Source organism: Phytophthora sojae, assembly GCF_000149755.1.
Source record: "Phytophthora sojae unplaced genomic scaffold PHYSOscaffold_1, whole genome shotgun sequence".
NCBI classification, from domain to species: domain Eukaryota; phylum Oomycota; class Peronosporomycetes; order Peronosporales; family Peronosporaceae; genus Phytophthora; species Phytophthora sojae.
In genome coordinates, this window is record NW_009258115.1 from 5176766 (window position 1) to 5194915 (window position 18150).

The following is an 18150-nucleotide window of genomic DNA, read 5'->3' on the forward strand; positions in this document are numbered from 1 at the left end:
GTTCTTCAAACGATTCACTAAATGAAACTGCGAGTTTTACATTGAAAACGCCACCATGGCTTATATTCCTACCTAAGACAGCAGAAAGCCGTACGGATAGTCACCGGTCTGCAGCGTGAACGTAGCGCACAACGGGTTCGCCGCAGCAGTCTCGTTGTACACGTCGCAGTCCGTCTCCGGCTTGATCGCGATCACGTAGTCCGTGTCCTCCGCCACCTGCTTGAAACCCTCGCCGATCTGGGGCTTGTACACGCTCCAGTCGTCCGCCGTCAGCGTGAAGTTCACCGTCTGCGACGCACCGGCCTCCAGGCTGATCTTGGAGAACTTCTTGAGCTGCTTCACCTCCGGCACCGAGATGGAGCGGTACGGCTGCGTCAGGAACAGCATCACCGTCTCCTTGCCGGCCATGCTGCCAGAGTTCGTCACGACCACCGACACGTCGATGGAGTCGGAGCTGGACGTGACGTTCGTCTTGCTGAGCGTCAGGTCGGAGTAGGTGAAGTCGGTGTAGCTGAGGCCGGTGCCGAAGTCCCATTGCATCTCGCAATACTCCGAGTCGGCGCACTGCGTCGAGACGCGGTGGTTGTACGGGATCAGAATGTTGCCGGCATCCTTCGGGTAGGTGATCGGCATGCGTCCGCTGGGGTTGACTTGGCCGTAGATGATCTCCGCCATCGCCTTGCCGCCCTGTTCGCAAGCGAGCAGACCATTGACAACGGCGTGCACGTTCTCCGGCAGGTCTCCAAGAAGTCGCGGACGACCCTCGAAGAGGACAACAATGACCTTGGTTCCGGTCGACGCGAGCTCGTTAACGTATTTAATTTGTCCAGCGGGGAGAGCGAGGTCATCGATATCACCAGCCTTCTCGGAGTAAGACGCCTCACCGATGGCAACGACGGTGTAGTCAGCCTGGGTGGCGAGTTGCTTGGCAGTGGTCATGTTGGCCTCCGAGTAGTTCCCGCTCACGTCGAGGCCATTGAAGTAAGTCACCTTGTCTCCACCAATCGCTTCGAGGCCCTCCTTGACCGAGATGCCATTCGGAAAGTACTCGTTGCCCGAGTAACCGGGCCACGAGATGGAGAACCCACCGCACTGGTTACCGATGTCGTGGGCGTTGAAGCCGGTGAGGAACACTGACGAAGAGCTCGAGATCGGAAGAGTGCTGTCATTGTTCTGCAGCAGCACGATCGATTCGCGGGCGAGTTCCAACGCAGTGGCGACATCGTTGTCGTTGCGAACCTTCACGACATCGTTGGCGCCAGGCACGGGCTTGTCGAAAAGCCCGAGCTTGAGCTTCATCTTGATGATACGCTTGGCGGACTCTTTCATGCGGTCAAGGTACTCGGGGTTTTCGTCGATGAGGAGCGTGGTTCCGTTGAGGTACGTCGTGTCATAGCCCATAGCCATGTCAATTCCCGTTCGTGTGTAGGAGAACCGAACAGCTTCGTTGGCGTCACGGGCGACGCGGTGGAAGCTGTTCATCGAGCCAATCTCGCCGAAGTCGCTCACAGCCAGACCGTCGTAGCCCATGTCTTCACGCAGCAAGACTTGGAGGATCTTGTGGTTGGCGATGGTCGGAACACCGTTGATGGAGATGTAGTTCTCCATCGTGGACATGGCCCCAGCGTCCATCGCAGCCTTGAACGGCGGCAAGAAGTAGTTGAGCAAGTCGTAGTCGGATATGGTCACCCCATCCTGGTCATGGCCCGTGGGGTTCTTGGAGTACGCGACAAAGTGCTTCATGCACGCTGCCGTCTGGTTCTCGCTTTGCAGTCCCCTAGTGATGGCGTCGGCCATGACCGTGACAAGGTACGGGTCCTCGCCGAACGTCTCGAAGGTTCGCGCCCACAGCGGGTTCTGAGAGACCTCCAAAATGGGGCCAAACACCCAGGGAATACCGGCCGCGCGCGTGTCCTGAGCACTAATGCGTCCTTGCTCGTACACCAGGTCGGGGTTGAACGAGGCGCCGCCATTGATCTGGGCGCCAAACATCGTCGCGTTCAGCACGTAGTTGGCTCCGTGGACGGAGTCGAGGCCGTAGACCATGGGGATACCGTCGTTCTCCTCCATGGCGATCTTCTGGACACGGGTCACGATCTTTCTCCACTCTGGAACAGTCCAGCCGTAGGCGCCCGTGATTGCATTGGGGGAGTTCTGGAAAGCCATCGTGAGGTAGGATCCGATTTTGAGCTTGGCGTAGTCGCGAGCCAGGGTCTCGTTGAGAGTCGCGTCGTCGTTCAGAAGCGCCGGGATGGCGATCTGGGCCAGTTGACCGAGCACTTGCTCCGTCGTGAAGTTGGCCACGATGGCCTCCGCTCGGGCATCGAAGTCGTCTGCGGTGGCTCCTGCTGCGAGCCCCAGGGCAGCACAGCAGAGTGCTGGAAGCCACGTCTTGAACATCTTGAGTGGAGTGTTCTCACTAGTATCGGATACTCGGGAGCTTTGCTCGGTCGGAGGAAGATTGGAAAGTGAGTGAGCCTTACGGCTACGAGCGATAACACTGGCCAGTGGTCACGGAGGGCTCCAGGCTAGAGGTCTCAACTAAAACAGCGGTGCATGTCAAGTGCAAGTGGGACCGGCTGTTTTAGTCAACTTCAACCAACGAGTTGATAGATTTTAGTCTGCAAAAACTGAAGTTCAGTTTTGGCCCTCAACGAGGAGTGTCTGATTCAGACACAATGTACCATACAGTCTGAGTGCGTTGACTCCTCTGGCTTGACTTGCCAAAACAACGCACAGATCTCTAAAGACTGTGAGGTCTGTGGCAGTAGTTTGCAGGTCGAACATGCCCGGTGCTACCAGATCTCATGGCTAAAGCATTCTTGCTAACACTTTCTGAAGTTTGTCTGGTGCTTCAAGCATCAACAGGTCCACAAATGCACTATTTATGGTCATTTCGTCGATTTATGGGATGTTTTTGCTACTTGAAGTAAAAACATAAACTTTGTTGTTTGTGCTTTTTACTTCAACCATCAGCGACACTTGATTCAGCAGCACCATGAGGTCATGGATGACCCCTGCTTGCTTGTGCATCAAGCTACATACATCAACAAGAGCGCTTCCATTTCCACTTCTACAAAGGGAACTACTAAACTACTGACGGTAGTTTATTGAGAGTACTATCATTCTTTCCCATTAAATTCAAAGAAACCAGCACAACCATCACGGTAACGCCTGCACATACTACACTAAGACGACGCCGGCAGTGAGCCCGTTGACGTATAAGCGTCAACACTAACGACTGGTGAGTACACAACCTATATGGCTTCTTGAGTAACCTACTTGAAAACACCGTGGCATTTGCTTTCATCTAACATTGAAATAATTTTTCTTACGCAACCTCAATACATTTAAGGCCTTTCTAAACAGGGTGCTTACTCCAGAAGCGAGCCATAGGGGTACTCACCGGTCTGCAGCGTGAACGTAGCGCACAACGGGTTCGCCGCAGCAGTCTCGTTGTACACGTCGCAGTCCGTCTCCGGCTTGATCGCGATCACGTAGTCCGTGTCCTCCGCCACCTGCTTGAAACCCTCGCCGATCTGGGGCTTGTACACGCTCCAGTCGTCCGCCGTCAGCGTGAAGTTCACCGTCTGCGACGCACCGGCCTCCAGGCTGATCTTGGAGAACTTCTTGAGCTGCTTCACCTCCGGCACCGAGATGGAGCGGTACGGCTGCGTCAGGAACAGCATCACCGTCTCCTTGCCGGCCATGCTGCCAGAGTTCGTCACGACCACCGACACGTCGATGGAGTCGGAGCTGGACGTGACGTTCGTCTTGCTGAGCGTCAGGTCGGAGTAGGTGAAGTCGGTGTAGCTGAGGCCGGTGCCGAAGTCCCATTGCATCTCGCAATACTCCGAGTCGGCGCACTGCGTCGAGACGCGGTGGTTGTACGGGATCAGAATGTTGCCGGCATCCTTCGGGTAGGTGATCGGCATGCGTCCGCTGGGGTTGACTTGGCCGTAGATGATCTCCGCCATCGCCTTGCCGCCCTGTTCGCAAGCGAGAAGACCATTGACAACGGCGTGCACGTTCTCCGGCAGGTCTCCAAGAAGTCGCGGACGACCCTCGAAGAGGACAACAATGACCTTGGTACCGGTGGACGCGAGCTCGTTAACGTACTCGATCTGGCCAGCAGGAAGAGCGAGGTCGTCCAAGTCGCCGGTCTTCTCAGCGTACGGGTGCTCACCAATGACAGCGATGGTGTACTCGGCCTGGCTGGCGTACTGCTTGGCGGTGGTCATGTTGGCTTCCGAGTAGTTTCCGTCCGAATCCAGGCCATTGAAGTAGGTGACCTTGTCTCCAGCGATGGCCTCCATGCCCTCCTTGACGGAGATGCCGTTAGGAAAGAGGTCGTTGCCTGTGTAACCAGGCCAGCTGACGCTCCAGCCACCGCACTGGTTGCCAATGTTGTTTGCAGAATGGCCAGTAAGGAACACGGAAGCCGAGCTCGAGATAGGCAGCGTGCTGTCGTTGTTCTGAAGCAGCACAATCGACTCACGAGCCATGTCGAGCGACTTCTGGACATTGTCGTCGTTGCGGACCAGAGCGGCGTCGTCAGCACCAGGTACCGGGTTGTCGTACAGATCGAGCTGGAGCTTCAGCTTGATAATGCGACGAGCAGAGTCTTTGAGGCGGTTCAAGTACTCGGGGCTCTCCTCGATGAGGAGCTTCGTACCGTTCAGGTACGTGGAGTCGTAGCCCATGCTCATATCGATGCCCGTGTTAGTGTACGAGAATCGAACAGCCTCGTTGGCGTCGCGGGCGACACGGTGGAAGTTGTTCATCGAGCCGATCTCTCCGAAATCGCTCACAGCCATTCCGTCGTATGCGAGGTCATCGCGCAGAAGAACCTCCAGGATCTTGTGGTTGCCGGTGACTGGCACACCGTTGATGGAGATGTAGTTCTCCATCGTCGTCAGCGCGCCGGCATCAATGGCGGCCTTGAACGGCCGAACGAAGTAGTTCAACAGGTCGAAATCCGAGATGGTCACTCCGTCCTGGTCGTGGCCAGTGGGGGTCTTGGAGTACGCGACAAAGTGCTTCATGCAGGCCGCCGTCTGGTTGTCGCTCTGAAGTCCGCGCACCACGGCGTCGGCCATCACCGATACAAAGTGCGGGTCCTCGCCGAAAGTCTCGTAGGTGCGTGGCCACAGCGGGTTGCTTGCAATCTCAAGGATGGGGCCAAACACCCAGGGAATGCCGGCAGCGCGGGTGTCTTGGGCTCCAATCCGTCCCATCTCGTAGACGAGGTCGGGGTTGAACGATGCAGCTCCGTTGAGTTGGGCTCCGAACATGGTCGAGTTGAGAATGAAGCCTGCGCCGTGCACGGTGTCGATACCGTAGACCATCGGGATGCCGTCGTTCTCCTCCATGGAGATTTCTTGGATTCTTGTGATGATGTCCCAACATCCCAGCCAACCTCACCAGTCACATCGTTGGGGCCATTGGTGAAGGGCGTGGTCAGGTACGAGCCAATCTTGAGCTTGGCGTAGTCGCGCACGAGCGTCTCGTTCAGCGAGTAGTCTTCATTCAGCATCGAGCTGATGGCGACCTGAGCAAGCTGGCCGAGCACCTGTTCCGTGGAGAGGTTGTCGACGATCGCTCTCGCCTGGTCGTCGTACTCGTCGATAGAGCGAGCAGCGGTGAGGCCCAGCGCGGCGCAACAGAGCGCTCCGAGCCACGTTTTCAGCATCTTCGAAAGCTTGGGTGAAGTAGCGCTTGAAGGTGAATTCAGAAGTGAGCTCTTGCAGCAGCGCCCTGCTCACACTCGACTTGACATGCCTCCTTCGGAAGGACCTTCCCGTCCCAGAAAACACTTCCGGAAGGTCCGTGTCCATGTCAAAGTGCAACTTCGAGGAAGCCCCCGGCACAAAGTGCAACTCCGACTGTAGAGATCCACACGATTCTGCTGCTTCGGGTCATGAACGCAAAAACATGAATTCAGATTGTTGCGCGAAATAGGCGTGGCAACAGTAGAGTCAAAGCAAGATTCATCTCCACGATCATCACCACGTGAATGTATCAAACAAATTGTCAGGGCTACACTTTTGCTACGCTCTAGTACATGTACTACATGCCGTACGTTACTAGAACATATTTTTGATGCACAATTCCGTGGTGGAGTGAAAATGACACCTCGGTTGATTCACGTTCCCGTGCCTGGCACATCTTGAAGCTGCCTTGATAATGAACATGCTATATCCCATTCATAAGCTGAAGTTCAATGTGCCGGTACCGGCACACACAATCGGTCGTCGATCTGGAGCCCAGCGTCTTTTTCAGTGTAAGGCGCCCATAAGGCTAGGAACTCCTACATGTATAACCTCTGAATTTATTTTGGCTACAAGTCTCCTCTCTCCAGCGCAATACTGTACGTGGAGGTGCATGAACATTGTCCATTATACGAAAAAGTAACGCCGTATGAGTTCTACCCCACCGTTTTGGGGACTCCCCACCGTGGGAAAGTGGATTGTGGTCGATGTGAATAATCCGCGAGCTGATGATGATGTCCACCTCCGCGCTGCACTTGATCTCTCGTGGAATTCAACCACGCCATCACGCTCATTACCGTCATCGACGTAGAACTCATACGGCGTTACAGGCGTCCCCGGCCTATTCGCCACAGTGGTACTTATGATGTTTGCGAATCAACAAGATTCACGCGGTCTGAACATAAATGAGTATGTACTGACTTACTACAAGCTTAGCTCAAGAATCCGGTGGAGGTATTCCCGCAACGTGCCACTTGTCGCAGTAGGTATCGCTGTACACTCATCTAAATCAATATGTTTGCAGAAGTAGCGCGCAAATCTTGAGAGCTTGTTGTACTTCCTGTGCAAGGTACATTAAAATATACAGCCGGGACTAGCCCGGGGACGCCTGTACTTTGGCACTTGCTACTTAGAGCATCTCCAGCGGTTGGTCCCAAACACGGTTTTATCCTAAAAGTAACGCAGTTAAGACTTGGCCGAGACTTAAGGCTCCCACCAGAAGGTCCTATTGCAGGTTTTAACTTCACCGGGTCCTATAGATTGGCTTTCGAGTCTTAAAATAAGACCCCAATCTTAATGTCACCTATACAAAACTGAAGAGTCGCCGTATTTAAAATATTGCACCAAAACTGAATGCAATTTTCACATGCGGGAATGGACTTATAAGACTCGCTTTAGAACTCACCGCTGGAAGTAAGTCGGCTGCGCGGATCTCAACTATAAAATTGTGGTCTCAAAGACCCTGTTACGTCTTAAAATAACCGCTGGAGATGCTCTTAAGTACTTATATTATTTTCGTCCCAAAATACGAACCAAACCCCGTATTATTAATAACCCTTACTGGTTTGACTATAGAGTCCAACCAAAAGTCACTGGGCGGAAAACTTCACATAAACTTTTGCTTGTTTAGAGCTTGTTTAGATCATGCATCAACGATAGCATTCACTTCTGACTACAGTACTTATCCAAGGAATACACCATAGGGATACTCCCCAGTCTGCAGCGTGAACGTTGCGCACAACGGGTTCGCCGCAGCAGTCTCGTTGTACACGTCGCAGTCCGTCTCCGGCTTGATCGCGATCACGTAGTCCGTGTCCTCCGCCACCTGCTTGAAACCCTCGCCGATCTGGGGCTTGTACACGCTCCAGTCGTCCGCCGTCAGCGTGAAGTTCACCGTCTGCGACGCACCGGCCTCCAGGCTGATCTTGGAGAACTTCTTGAGCTGCTTCACCTCCGGCACCGAGATGGAGCGGTACGGCTGCGTCAGGAACAGCATCACCGTCTCCTTGCCGGCCATGCTGCCAGAGTTCGTCACGACCACCGACACGTCGATGGAGTCGGAGCTGGACGTGACGTTCGTCTTGCTGAGCGTCAGGTCGGAGTAGGTGAAGTCGGTGTAGCTGAGGCCGGTGCCGAAGTCCCATTGCATCTCGCAATACTCCGAGTCGGCGCACTGCGTCGAGACGCGGTGGTTGTACGGGATCAGAATGTTGCCGGCATCCTTCGGGTAGGTGATCGGCATGCGTCCGCTGGGGTTGACTTGGCCGTAGATGATCTCCGCCATCGCCTTGCCGCCCTGTTCGCAAGCGAGAAGACCATTGACAACGGCGTGCACGTTCTCCGGCAGGTCTCCAAGAAGTCGCGGACGACCCTCGAAGAGGACAACAATGACCTTGGTTCCGGTCGACGCGAGCTCGTTAACGTACTCGATCTGGCCAGCAGGAAGAGCGAGGTCGTCCAAGTCGCCGGTCTTCTCAGCGTACGGGTGCTCACCAATGACAGCGATGGTGTACTCGGCCTGGCTGGCGTACTGCTTGGCGGTGGTCATGTTGGCTTCCGAGTAGTTTCCGTCCGAATCCAGGCCATTGAAGTAGGTGACCTTGTCTCCAGCGATGGCCTCCATGCCCTCCTTGACGGAGATGCCGTTAGGAAAGAGGTCGTTGCCTGTGTAACCAGGCCAGCTGACGCTCCAGCCACCGCACTGGTTGCCAATGTTGTTTGCAGAATGGCCAGTAAGGAACACGGAAGCCGAGCTCGAGATAGGCAGCGTGCTGTCGTTGTTTTGGAGTAGAACAATGGACTCGCGGGCCATCTCCAAAGACTTTTCAACGTCCACCTCGTTGCGAACCTTCGCGATGTCATCAGCTCCAGGGACGGGGGTGTCGAAGAGACCCAGCTTCAGCTTGGTCTTGATGATGCGCTTTGCGGATACCTTGAGGCGATCGAAGTACTCGGGGCTTTCTCCCAGCAGGAGCTTGGTACTGTTCAAGTAGACGTCGGCGACTCCCATGCTCATGTCGATGCCCGTGTGCACGTACGACATACGGACAGCTTCGTCGACGGTGCGTGCGATGCGGTGGAACGAGTTGAGCGATCCCATCTCGCCGAAATCGGTCACCGCCAGCCCCTCGAAGGCGAGGTCTTCACGAAGGAGTTGCTGAAGGATCTTGTGGTTGCCAATAGTGGGGACGCCGTTGATGGAGATGTAGTTCTCCATCGTTGTCATGACGCCGGCGTCGATAGCAGCCTTGAATGGCGGAACGAAGTAGTTGAGCAAGTCGAAGTCGCTGATCTGCACGGCGTCCTTGTCATGTCCAGTTGGTGTCTTGGAATACCCGACAAAGTGCTTCATGCAGGCAGCCGTCTGGTTGTTGCTCTGGAGACCGCGAATGACAGCGTCAGCCATGACAGACACGAGGTGCGGGTCCTCGCCGAACGTCTCGTAGGTCCGTGGCCAGAGCGGGTTGCTCGCAATCTCGAGGATGGGTCCAAAGACCCACGGGATTCCAGCAGCCTGCGTGTCTTGGCCGGTTACTCGACCCATTTCGTAGACCAGGTCGGGGTTGAACGACGCTGCCCCGTTGATTTGAGCGCCGAAAAGAGTCGTGTTCAGGATGAAGCCAGCGCCGTGGACCGAGTCGATGCCGTAGATCATCGGAATACCGTCGTTCTCTTCCAGCACGATTTCTTGGATGCGCGTAATAATGTCACGCCACTGGGCAACGTCCCAACCGACGGCACCAGTAATCGCGTTGGGGCCATTCGTGAACGGCGTTGTCAAGAAGGACCCGACATGGAGCTTGGCGTAGTACCGCACCAACTCTTCGTTCAGCGAGTAGTCTTCGTTCAGTACGGAGAAAATGGCGACCTGCGCGAGCTGACCGACGATTTGTTCGGGGGTGAAGTTGTCGACGATGGAGCTGGCGCGTGTGTCCAGGTCGTCGGAGGTCGCCGCTGTGAACCCCACGGCAGCGCAGCACACTGCGAGGAGCCACTTCTTGAGCATCGATAACTTGGTTGGTCGTTTGTGTTTGCTTGCTCTCTTGGTGGCGAGTTCGGAAGTGAGCTCTGGGACCAGCTAACCAAGCAGCCAAGCAGCGGCTCCAAGGGAGCCTCCCTACATTCGAGGAGGGGGGGGGGGGCTAGACCACGCAGCATTGCGTCCTTCCAGCTACAGCTTGCTTCAACTTCACAGCGCTATGCACAGACCGCGACTAGAACACTCGCGCCACGATTGCGCCAGTACGGACAGCAGGAAGTGCCAGGAATTAGTTGATGTCCAGGATGGCCATCGATAGAGTCCACATCACTACAGTGCAAACGCCAACGCACTGTATGCAGTTCTGATAATAGGGTTACGACAAGAAATGTGTTCGCGCTGATTTCGCCGATAAGTATGCAAAAACCAAAATTAATTAATCTTTGATGAGCAAGATCTCCTAGCTATGCGCGTCCAAACACTGAAATTCAACACAGATGGCGGAGCTCTCGGCTTTGATCAGGGATTTCCTGATCAGACACTGACAGGATGGCAAACGACGCGGTCGCCACCCCTGGGCTTTCCTGTAAGCTGCTCTCGCCTACGATTAGAAAAGTGTCCACGACTTGAATTCTTGGCCAGATTCAACCACGCTATCCTCGACCGTGCGCAGGTATCACGGCAAAAGTCGTGCGCCCACGTGGCTGGGGCAGTACATGTAGTAATCGCGTCAATTCTCCGTCGGATTAAGTTTTCTTCGTGTCGATGCATTTCCCTATCTGTACATGCACTTGACGCATACTGTACCTACCTACGTGCTTGCATCAGGCGTGCCCACGTGCAGGTGCTTGCTGTTGCCTAGCTTTGCGACGAGCGCGATTCACACTCGCACACTTCCACTGCAGAAACGACCTGAGTAGCAGGAACTGCATGTTTCTCTTGCTCAGCTCTTTCGTGGTGGCGCTGAGCGATCGCTCCTTCTCCTTTAACTGGAGCTGAAGGTTGCGCTGCTTCTGCATTGCGCCTTTCAATGACCCCACAGCGTCTTCCAGCAACTCGATGTTGGAGTCGTTCAGTCTCTTTCGAGACTTTTCCGAGGCTGTCATTGAGAGCGATGAGCTGCTTGTGCTGGTCATACCCGGAGCTGCACTTGTCGACAAGAAGTTCACTTTCTTGGACGACTCCGTCTTGCCACCCGAAGCGTGACGAGTAATTCCAACCGTCTGGCTCAGTTTATTCACTGAGCGAGGTAGACCCAGTGAGTTGAGGCCCTCCACAATACCCCTGGAGGCTGAGAGGAAGTCTCGCGACTGGAATACTTGGGCCCTCGCAGACGGTGACAGGGCCTTGTACGCCGTTGCGAAGTCCCATGCTGCTTCCACGACATTCTGTTGGCCTGCAGACCGGCGCTCCATTTCTTCGATCAGGCGCTGGTTCAGCCCCACGAGGTCTTTCAACTCGGCACACCTCCTCTGCACAGACTTGAGCTGGTTATTTCGCTCGGCGTACTCCGCGATTTTGCGATCCACAGCAACTTTCCAGCTCGCAACTTTGGTGTTGATCTCGACTAAGTAACCCGCCAGTTCATCTGCTCCGTACGCGCGAGGGGGCTTCGTACGCTCCTTGTCAGTTTTCCGGGCCGGCTCACAGAATCTGCGAACGAGTTGGATGCAATTAGCCAAAGCCATTGTCGTTGTGGGCGAGAACGACGGCCGGAGAGGATCATTCGTGCTAGCTCGTAGCTTGGCCTCGTAGCTCTGTACTTGAGCTTGATACTTCCAGCTAGCAAAGCACTGAGTCTGCTTGCTCTGCTGGAGACCCCTCGATAGCCGTTGAGCTAACACAACTCCAAGACGGTTCAGCTTGAGCAGCTGACGGTTCTCCACCTTCGCCTTCAGTCTGTGCCACATGGAAGTCTGGACAGCTTTCTTCAGTTGGTCGTTGACTGTTGCCAACTCGTTCAACTGGGAAATGAGAGCACCATTCTCGTTTTTGCTGGAGTGTGCAACCAAGCACCCGATGAAGTATTTCCACTTCCAGTGGTTTAATTGTTTTCCCAGTGCCGCGATCCTCATCGCTGTCTCTTCGTCACATTGTCGCTGTGATGACGCCGTCTTGCAGCAGCTATCCGCGTCCAAAGGTGCGATGGCTTCGAGCCACGCTGGCTGCGATGTCGAGAGACCGAAGTGAGAACTGCTACTGCTTAAGAAGTCATCTTCCTGGACGACAATTTGGGCCGAAGGTGGCTTGGGGGCGACTGGACATTCACTTTCATCCGATGACGAGTCTTCGTCTTGTTTCACGTTGTCAATCGGCTTGTGCCTTGCCATGTGCGACTTTAGAGTCCGGTATCGATCCTCGACTACGTTTAACTTCTGGAACGTAGCTGTCACTCTTTCAGAAAGCTGGCAGAATGTGCGCTCTGTTCCTCGCTGGCACGTCAGTAGCATTTCACGGAACGCTCGCTGCTGCAGCTCCGGTCGCGCTTGCAGCGTCTGTACCAGTTGGGCAAGCGCTTTCTTCTCTTGATCCAAGACACGGCGCTCGCGCTCCATCGCTCGGTGCTGCTCGGTTAGAGAACCTATTTCCTTTCTGAGCTCCATTTCGCATTCGGCCTTAGATTGTTGTGCCAGAGTAGCTGCTTCACGCTCGGCTTGAAGTTCCTCAATCATTCGCTGTAGACTGTACTGCTCTTCCGCCATCGCTTGCACATCATTCTCCAGCTTCTGTTTGTCTTCGCAGACTGCGTTGTATTTGTTCATCCACATGAGCATTGCTGTCTTTGACTCTGCCAGCTCCTGAGAAAGGTCGTTAATCCGCTCGCAGTTTTCTCGCTTCGCTGTCTCGAGTGCACTCTGATCCACTTGCAAGGCCTTAACCTGCTTTTCAAGAGCCAAGCACTTTTGCTTCATAGCATCCAATTCGTCTTGCATCCGACCCATGTCCGCTTTGTGTTGATTGCGAACGCAATCACTGGCTTTAGATGCCTCTGACAGCTCTTCCTCCACTCGAGTGCATTCGCTTTGTGTCGACTTGAGCTCAAGCTTCAACGACTCAAGTTGCTCTCGTGTCTGCTTCAGCTCATTCAGCTGCAGAGCGGACGCTCCTCTCTCCACTTGCTGCAAACTTGCAAGGAGCTCCTTCCCCTGCTTCAGCTCCTCAAGGCCCTTCTCGAGGCGTTGGTTCTTGCGTTTGCACTCATCCAGCGTCTGCAGCAGACGCTCGTTCTCGCCTGCAGCTCTCTTTTTCTCCACTTTGAGGCTGTCCATACTAACTTTCAGGCTTGAGAGTTGGGCTCGGAGCTCAGCAACGAGCTTTTCCTTCTCCTGTAACGCGGCAGCTTGTGATTGTTCATTGCTCTCCATCGAGTTCAGCTGAGCTTGCAGGTCTCTCAGCGTCAACTCCCTTTCCTCCACTACTTTCTCGCATCTCCGTGCATCATCATCCAGCCTATTGATCAGCTCTTGCAGCTCAGTGGTAGACTGGGAGAGCTTACCGTGCGTATCCTGCAACTCAGCGAGCTGCTTTGACAGCGCACGTTTCTCGACGACTTCAGCGTCGTATTTACCGACGAGGTCGTCGAACTTTTGCTTTTGATGCGCCTTTTGCTCCTCCAAGGCGTCAAGCTGCTCCTTCAGAACTCGAATACTGCGTTCCGACGTGCGCTGCTCCGAGTCGCCCAAATTCTGCAGTTGATGCTTCTCCTCCGTCAGGTCTAGAATCGTCTGGCGCAGCTCCTCCTGCTTCTGCTTGGCTGACAATAGCGCCGTGGACAGAGCTGAGTTCTCTCGTTGGAGGAGTCCGCGGTCCTTTTCAGCTTGTAGTAGGGATTCTCCGTCCGCTGACGCATGTGCTCGAAGCTGCTTCACCTCCGACCGCAGCGCTAGAAGAGACGCCGAGTTCTTGCGGCACTCGTCGCACTTCTTCCTCGGAATCTGCGTCCGTGAAAAGTCCGTCCCGATAGTACTGCGAGAAAGAAGCGATGATGGTGCCCAGTCTTCTCTCTCACTGCTCCGACTGGAGTCGAAGGTCGACTTGGAGCCATCCCAAGCCCGTCGCGACCTCCTCGAAGAAGCTGTTGCAGCTTGCAGAACCTTCTCCAGTCGTTGGATGTGGTCGTGAAGGATATCCAAGTTCTTGTCGTGGTGGGAGGATAGCTGCGATCGCAGCAGATTGATCACCTTGGTGGGCTCATCGTCAAAGAACGACGCTCGAAGAGCCGACGCCGCGTCCGAGCTGCTGTCCAGACGCTTTAGCTCCTCGTTCTCGGCTCGCAGTCGGATAATCTCCTTCTTCTGGTCGTCTATCGTCTCCCAGGCGAACTGCAGAGAGGCCTCATTGCTCGCCGCCGAGTCAGCTTGCTGCTGCTTCTGAGGACTCGCCGCGCCAGCCACCTCCTCCAAGAAATCTGTCCTCAGCATCAACTGCAGTTCTTCCAACTGCTGCTCGTCGCCTGCTCCGACGCACACCTTGTTGCGAACCTGCGAGCAATTTCAACCCGTCAGCCGCAACAACATTCAGACACCAGCACTCTAACAGTAGCCAGTCAACGTACCATCTCCTCGTCCTTCTGCAGATGCACGTGCAGTTGGCGCATGATCTCGACATTCTCCACCTCGTCCATCACGAGCATCTCCTTCTCCTTCATCCTCAGCTCCATCAGACTCACCAGCAACTCCTGCACTATAGCTTCAGCCACCAACGTCCGTGGCGACTGCTCCTCCTGATCGCGTCCAGCATAGTCCCCCGAGCTCTGCATACACGCAAAGCACAGCACCGTAAGGTCAATTGGATCTTGTAAGGTCGCAATGCATCTGCACCCTCGTACCGGTCGCTTGAGCCGGCGCATTCGCTGCTCACAGACTTGGATGACCACCTCGAACAGGTTGTTGCTGCTCTCGGATCGCCTTCGACTGCGGCTCCTCCTCCACTCCTTGGACGCGGCGACGCGCGTGCTCATCATCTCCTTGCGCGCCAGGAACTCAATGATCTGCTGCAGCAGTCGGCGCAGAATCTCACGTCCGCGGTCTTCAGGCGACGCCGAGGAGCTCTTCGAGGCGGACAGCGCAGACGCGTCTTCCAGTGGGCGCTGGTTGTCGGCAACGCGCGAGGAGCGCAGCCGCGCACCAGAACGCGCGAACGATCGGTCCATCGCTGCGGGGTCTTTGACTGACTGACTTGCTGCTTGGCTGGAAGTTTTGCGACTGGGAGCCCCTGGAACGGACGAGCGGCGCTGTAACGAATTAGCGCGTCCGTTGGTGATCTATCTGTCGGCACTTCAAACACGCACGTCAATGGCGAGATGTGGTGGTGAGAGCGCAGTGAGACGGATTGGCTCGGGACGCAGAGGCCACTTGGACGGAGCTGCTCGTGATGCGGAGCTTAATCGCCCGTTTGGAGTCTGCGCACTCCGAGATGGGGTGCTAGCGTTCACGGATGCGCATGTACGTCCGTGAACGACTAGGAATCGTTGGGTGCTGCGCATTCTAACGCTGTGCTCGGGTAGAATAATGCGGTTCGCTTTGTTATTCCAGCAGCTACGGGTGGTGGTTGTGGTTTAGTGCGGCGAAGGTGCCACGTGAAGAGTGTGGAGAGCTCGGGGCTGCTCGCTCCGAAAGGGATCGCAGCTTCAGCGGACGGGCGACATCTCTTCGTGTGTGACACGGGTCACCACAAGATCAAGTTCGCTGCGCTGCCCAGCAGAAGCGCGCTTGCAGACGTCGATGCAGTCACGGACGATGTCGAGATGTTTGCGTTCGCTGGCAGTGGCAAGAAGGGGTGGCGGGATGGTCTTGCTCTTGAGGCGAACTTCAACTCGCCCTCGGGTGTCTGCGAGTATGCAGACGGCTCAATTATCGTGGCTGACACAGGGAATCACTGCATCCGCCAGATTCGACGTGGTGCCAATGGCAAATTGGTCGTCAAGACGATCGCTGGGGCGTACGCAAGCTTTGAGACGAAGAGGGTTGGCGTTCAAGGTGCAGGGATAAAGGACCAACGAACTGCTGGTTACCGAGATGGAGAGCGGTCTCTCTTCCGAAGTCCTTCCACCGTCCTTGCGGGGCCTAGTGGAGAGCTCTTGGTGGCAGACACTATGAACAATTGCATTCGAGGACTTCTTCCACCTCCCGATGGGACTTCTCCCTGGAGAGTGAAAACGGTATGTGGGCAAACCAGACCAGGCCACGCTGACGGGAACTGCGAAGTCGCTCTGTTCGACCAGCCCCTGAGCTTGTGCTGGGGTGAGGACAGCAACACCTTCTTTGTGGCAGACCGAGGCAATGCCTGTATTCGCCAAGTTGGCCGCAGTTATGGGAATGGTCTGTCGTACACGTGGGTGCGCACAGTTGAAGTGGGAGGCGTTCCACGTGCGCTACGATCGCTATATCAATGCACCAACCCCCTTGGGATGGTTTGTATCCCATGTCAGCCCACAGAGGACGGCTACATTGCGAGTCAGTTGGTAGTGTGCGATGGTGGAGACAACGTCATAAAGCTGCTACCACTTGAAGAGCTCATGAACGTCAAAGAGCGCTGTGATACCCCAGAAACTACAGCAATGCGGAGCACATTTCCTCACTCTGAAAGCGAACCCCGAAGCCGCGAAGAATCAGTGGCGTCTCTATCGTACGTGTTTGCCTGACAATTGCCTAAACAACTAGCTCCGAGCTAACATGAAATGTGCCTTTCAGACCAAGAACGAACTACACAGATTCCGAGGACTTGGGCGAGGAGAACCAGGTTGGAAACGACTGCGGCAATTGCCCATGCGATGCGTCTCGAGCGCTAGAAGAAGCTTTGAGAGCAAACGCCGCTTTACAAGCGGAAAATCTGCGGCTGCGAGAGCTTTTGCAATGCACATTCGACGAGGTATACAACCAAGCCCCCAAATTTCTGTTGTTTCGTCTGCTGCGCTCTCACCTATGTATTCGTTTGCCACACAGATCGAGCTCGCTGACAAGCGCTTCTCCGAGAGCTACCAGTCACAAGTCGACGAAATCGACGAAACCAGCAAATTATCCCCAACGCAGCAAAGTAAAGCTGCCCTACCTACCAAGTAAAATTCGTACGCTACACAGAGCATAACATGGATCAACTGGATTGAGAGAACGATCCTTCTGGTAGATTAAAGCTTAGACGGTAATGCGGTTCACACGCTCGGTCTTCTTGGCGTTTTCGATGATGCGGATCTGCTCGATCACCTCTTCTGGGTGCACGAGCAGCTCCTCCTCGCCGCGAATAGCTGCCGCGATGTTCTTGTAGTACACCTGGTACGAGCCGAGCTTGCTGGGGATGACGCGGGTTTCGCCCGTCACGGCGTCCGTGAACTTGCCGAAGGAGCTCTCGGGCTCCTGGCCCCATCCGTCGTCGCCCGGGCGCTTGCCAGCACGCAGCGCGTCCTCCTGTCCGTCCTCGCCGAACTTCTCGAGCGTGCCCTTGGTGCCCACGACTGTGTACTTGGGGCCGGGGTTCTTGACCAGCATGCTGGCGCTCAGGATCACCTCGCGCTCGGGGAACTGCTTGTACTTGAACTCGAGTCGGAAGAAGTCGTCGTTCTCGGCCCCTTCGCGCTGGATCTGCACGTCGGCGTCGACCGAGTCGGGCTGGCCGAAGAGCTGCAGCGCCTGGTCCGTGACGTGCGCGCCCAGGTCGTAGAGCACGCCGCCGCAGAGGCCGGCCTTCTCCTTCCAGTAGCCCTTCATGTTGGGGCGGTAGCGGTCGTAGTGCGCCTCGAACCTGTGCACGTCTCCGAGCGTGCCGTCCTCGATGAGCGCGCGCACCGTGAGGAAGTCGCTGTCGAAGCGGCGGTTGTGGAACACGGAGAAGAGCACGCCGTTGGCCTTGGCGATGGCGCACAGGTCCTCGGCCTGCTGCGCCGTGACGCACAGCGGCTTGTCCACCACCACGTGGCGCTTGGCCTCCATGACCTGCTTGGCCTGCTCGAAGTGCACGGTCGTGGGCGTCGAGATGACCACGAGCTGCACGTCCGTGGCCAGCAGCTCGTCCATGGAGCGCACGACCGTCGGCGCCGGGCTCAGCACCGCGCTCTTGTTGGTGGAGCGCTCCAGCACGTGCGTGAGCTCGAACTGGCCGGAGCTCAGCAGCAGCGGCGCGTGGAAGACGCTCGAGCCCGTGCCGAAGCCCACGAAGCCCACGCGGATCTTGGGGTTGGTCATGGTGGCGATTAAAGTGTTGATACCGTCAGATGAGGGGGTGGGGGGGATGCTGCTTGGTGCGGGGTACAGCAAATTCGGAAGTGAGCTCGTTGCGCCTGCTCCAGACTCATAAGGGTACACGTACGTCAGCTGATCGATGCACGGGATTTGATTGCTGTCGGTGCCATACGAGAGGCAAGACATCGGCAAAGGAGCTCATGTGAGACGGTTCGTAATACATGTA

General features: G+C 55.6%; 4 protein-coding genes across 4 annotated transcripts; 1 reads left to right on the forward strand and 3 right to left on the reverse strand.

Moving 5' to 3' along the window:
• Positions 1 to 72: 72 nt before the first annotated feature.
• On the reverse strand, positions 73 to 9831 carry PHYSODRAFT_475131 (beta glucosidase; the record flags this gene model as incomplete). The annotated part of the gene is made up of 2 exons (XM_009516994.1): positions 73 to 253; positions 7970 to 9831. Coding segments are annotated over 2 exons (2043 nt in total), but the record flags the coding sequence as incomplete, so codon positions are not given.
• Positions 9832 to 10574: 743 nt separating this feature from the next.
• Positions 10575 to 14713, reverse strand: PHYSODRAFT_475224 (hypothetical protein; the record flags this gene model as incomplete). Its single annotated transcript, XM_009516995.1, has 4 exons — positions 10575 to 11820; positions 11860 to 14231; positions 14306 to 14473; positions 14579 to 14713. 4 exons carry the CDS (start codon positions 14711 to 14713, stop codon positions 10575 to 10577), a joined length of 3921 nt encoding a protein of 1306 aa, XP_009515290.1.
• A 331-nt stretch (positions 14714 to 15044) lies between these two features.
• On the forward strand, positions 15045 to 16811 carry PHYSODRAFT_321722 (hypothetical protein; the record flags this gene model as incomplete). Its single annotated transcript, XM_009516996.1, has 5 exons — positions 15045 to 15194; positions 15257 to 16087; positions 16181 to 16377; positions 16443 to 16620; positions 16695 to 16811. The coding sequence occupies 5 exons, from the start codon at positions 15045 to 15047 to the stop codon at positions 16809 to 16811; spliced, it is 1473 nt and encodes a 490-aa protein (XP_009515291.1).
• A 67-nt stretch (positions 16812 to 16878) lies between these two features.
• On the reverse strand, positions 16879 to 17927 carry PHYSODRAFT_554333 (oxidoreductase; the record flags this gene model as incomplete). Its single annotated transcript, XM_009516997.1, has 1 exon — positions 16879 to 17927. One exon carries the CDS (start codon positions 17925 to 17927, stop codon positions 16884 to 16886), a length of 1044 nt encoding a protein of 347 aa, XP_009515292.1. The 3' UTR covers positions 16879 to 16883.
• Between the last annotated feature and the right edge of the window lie 223 nt (positions 17928 to 18150).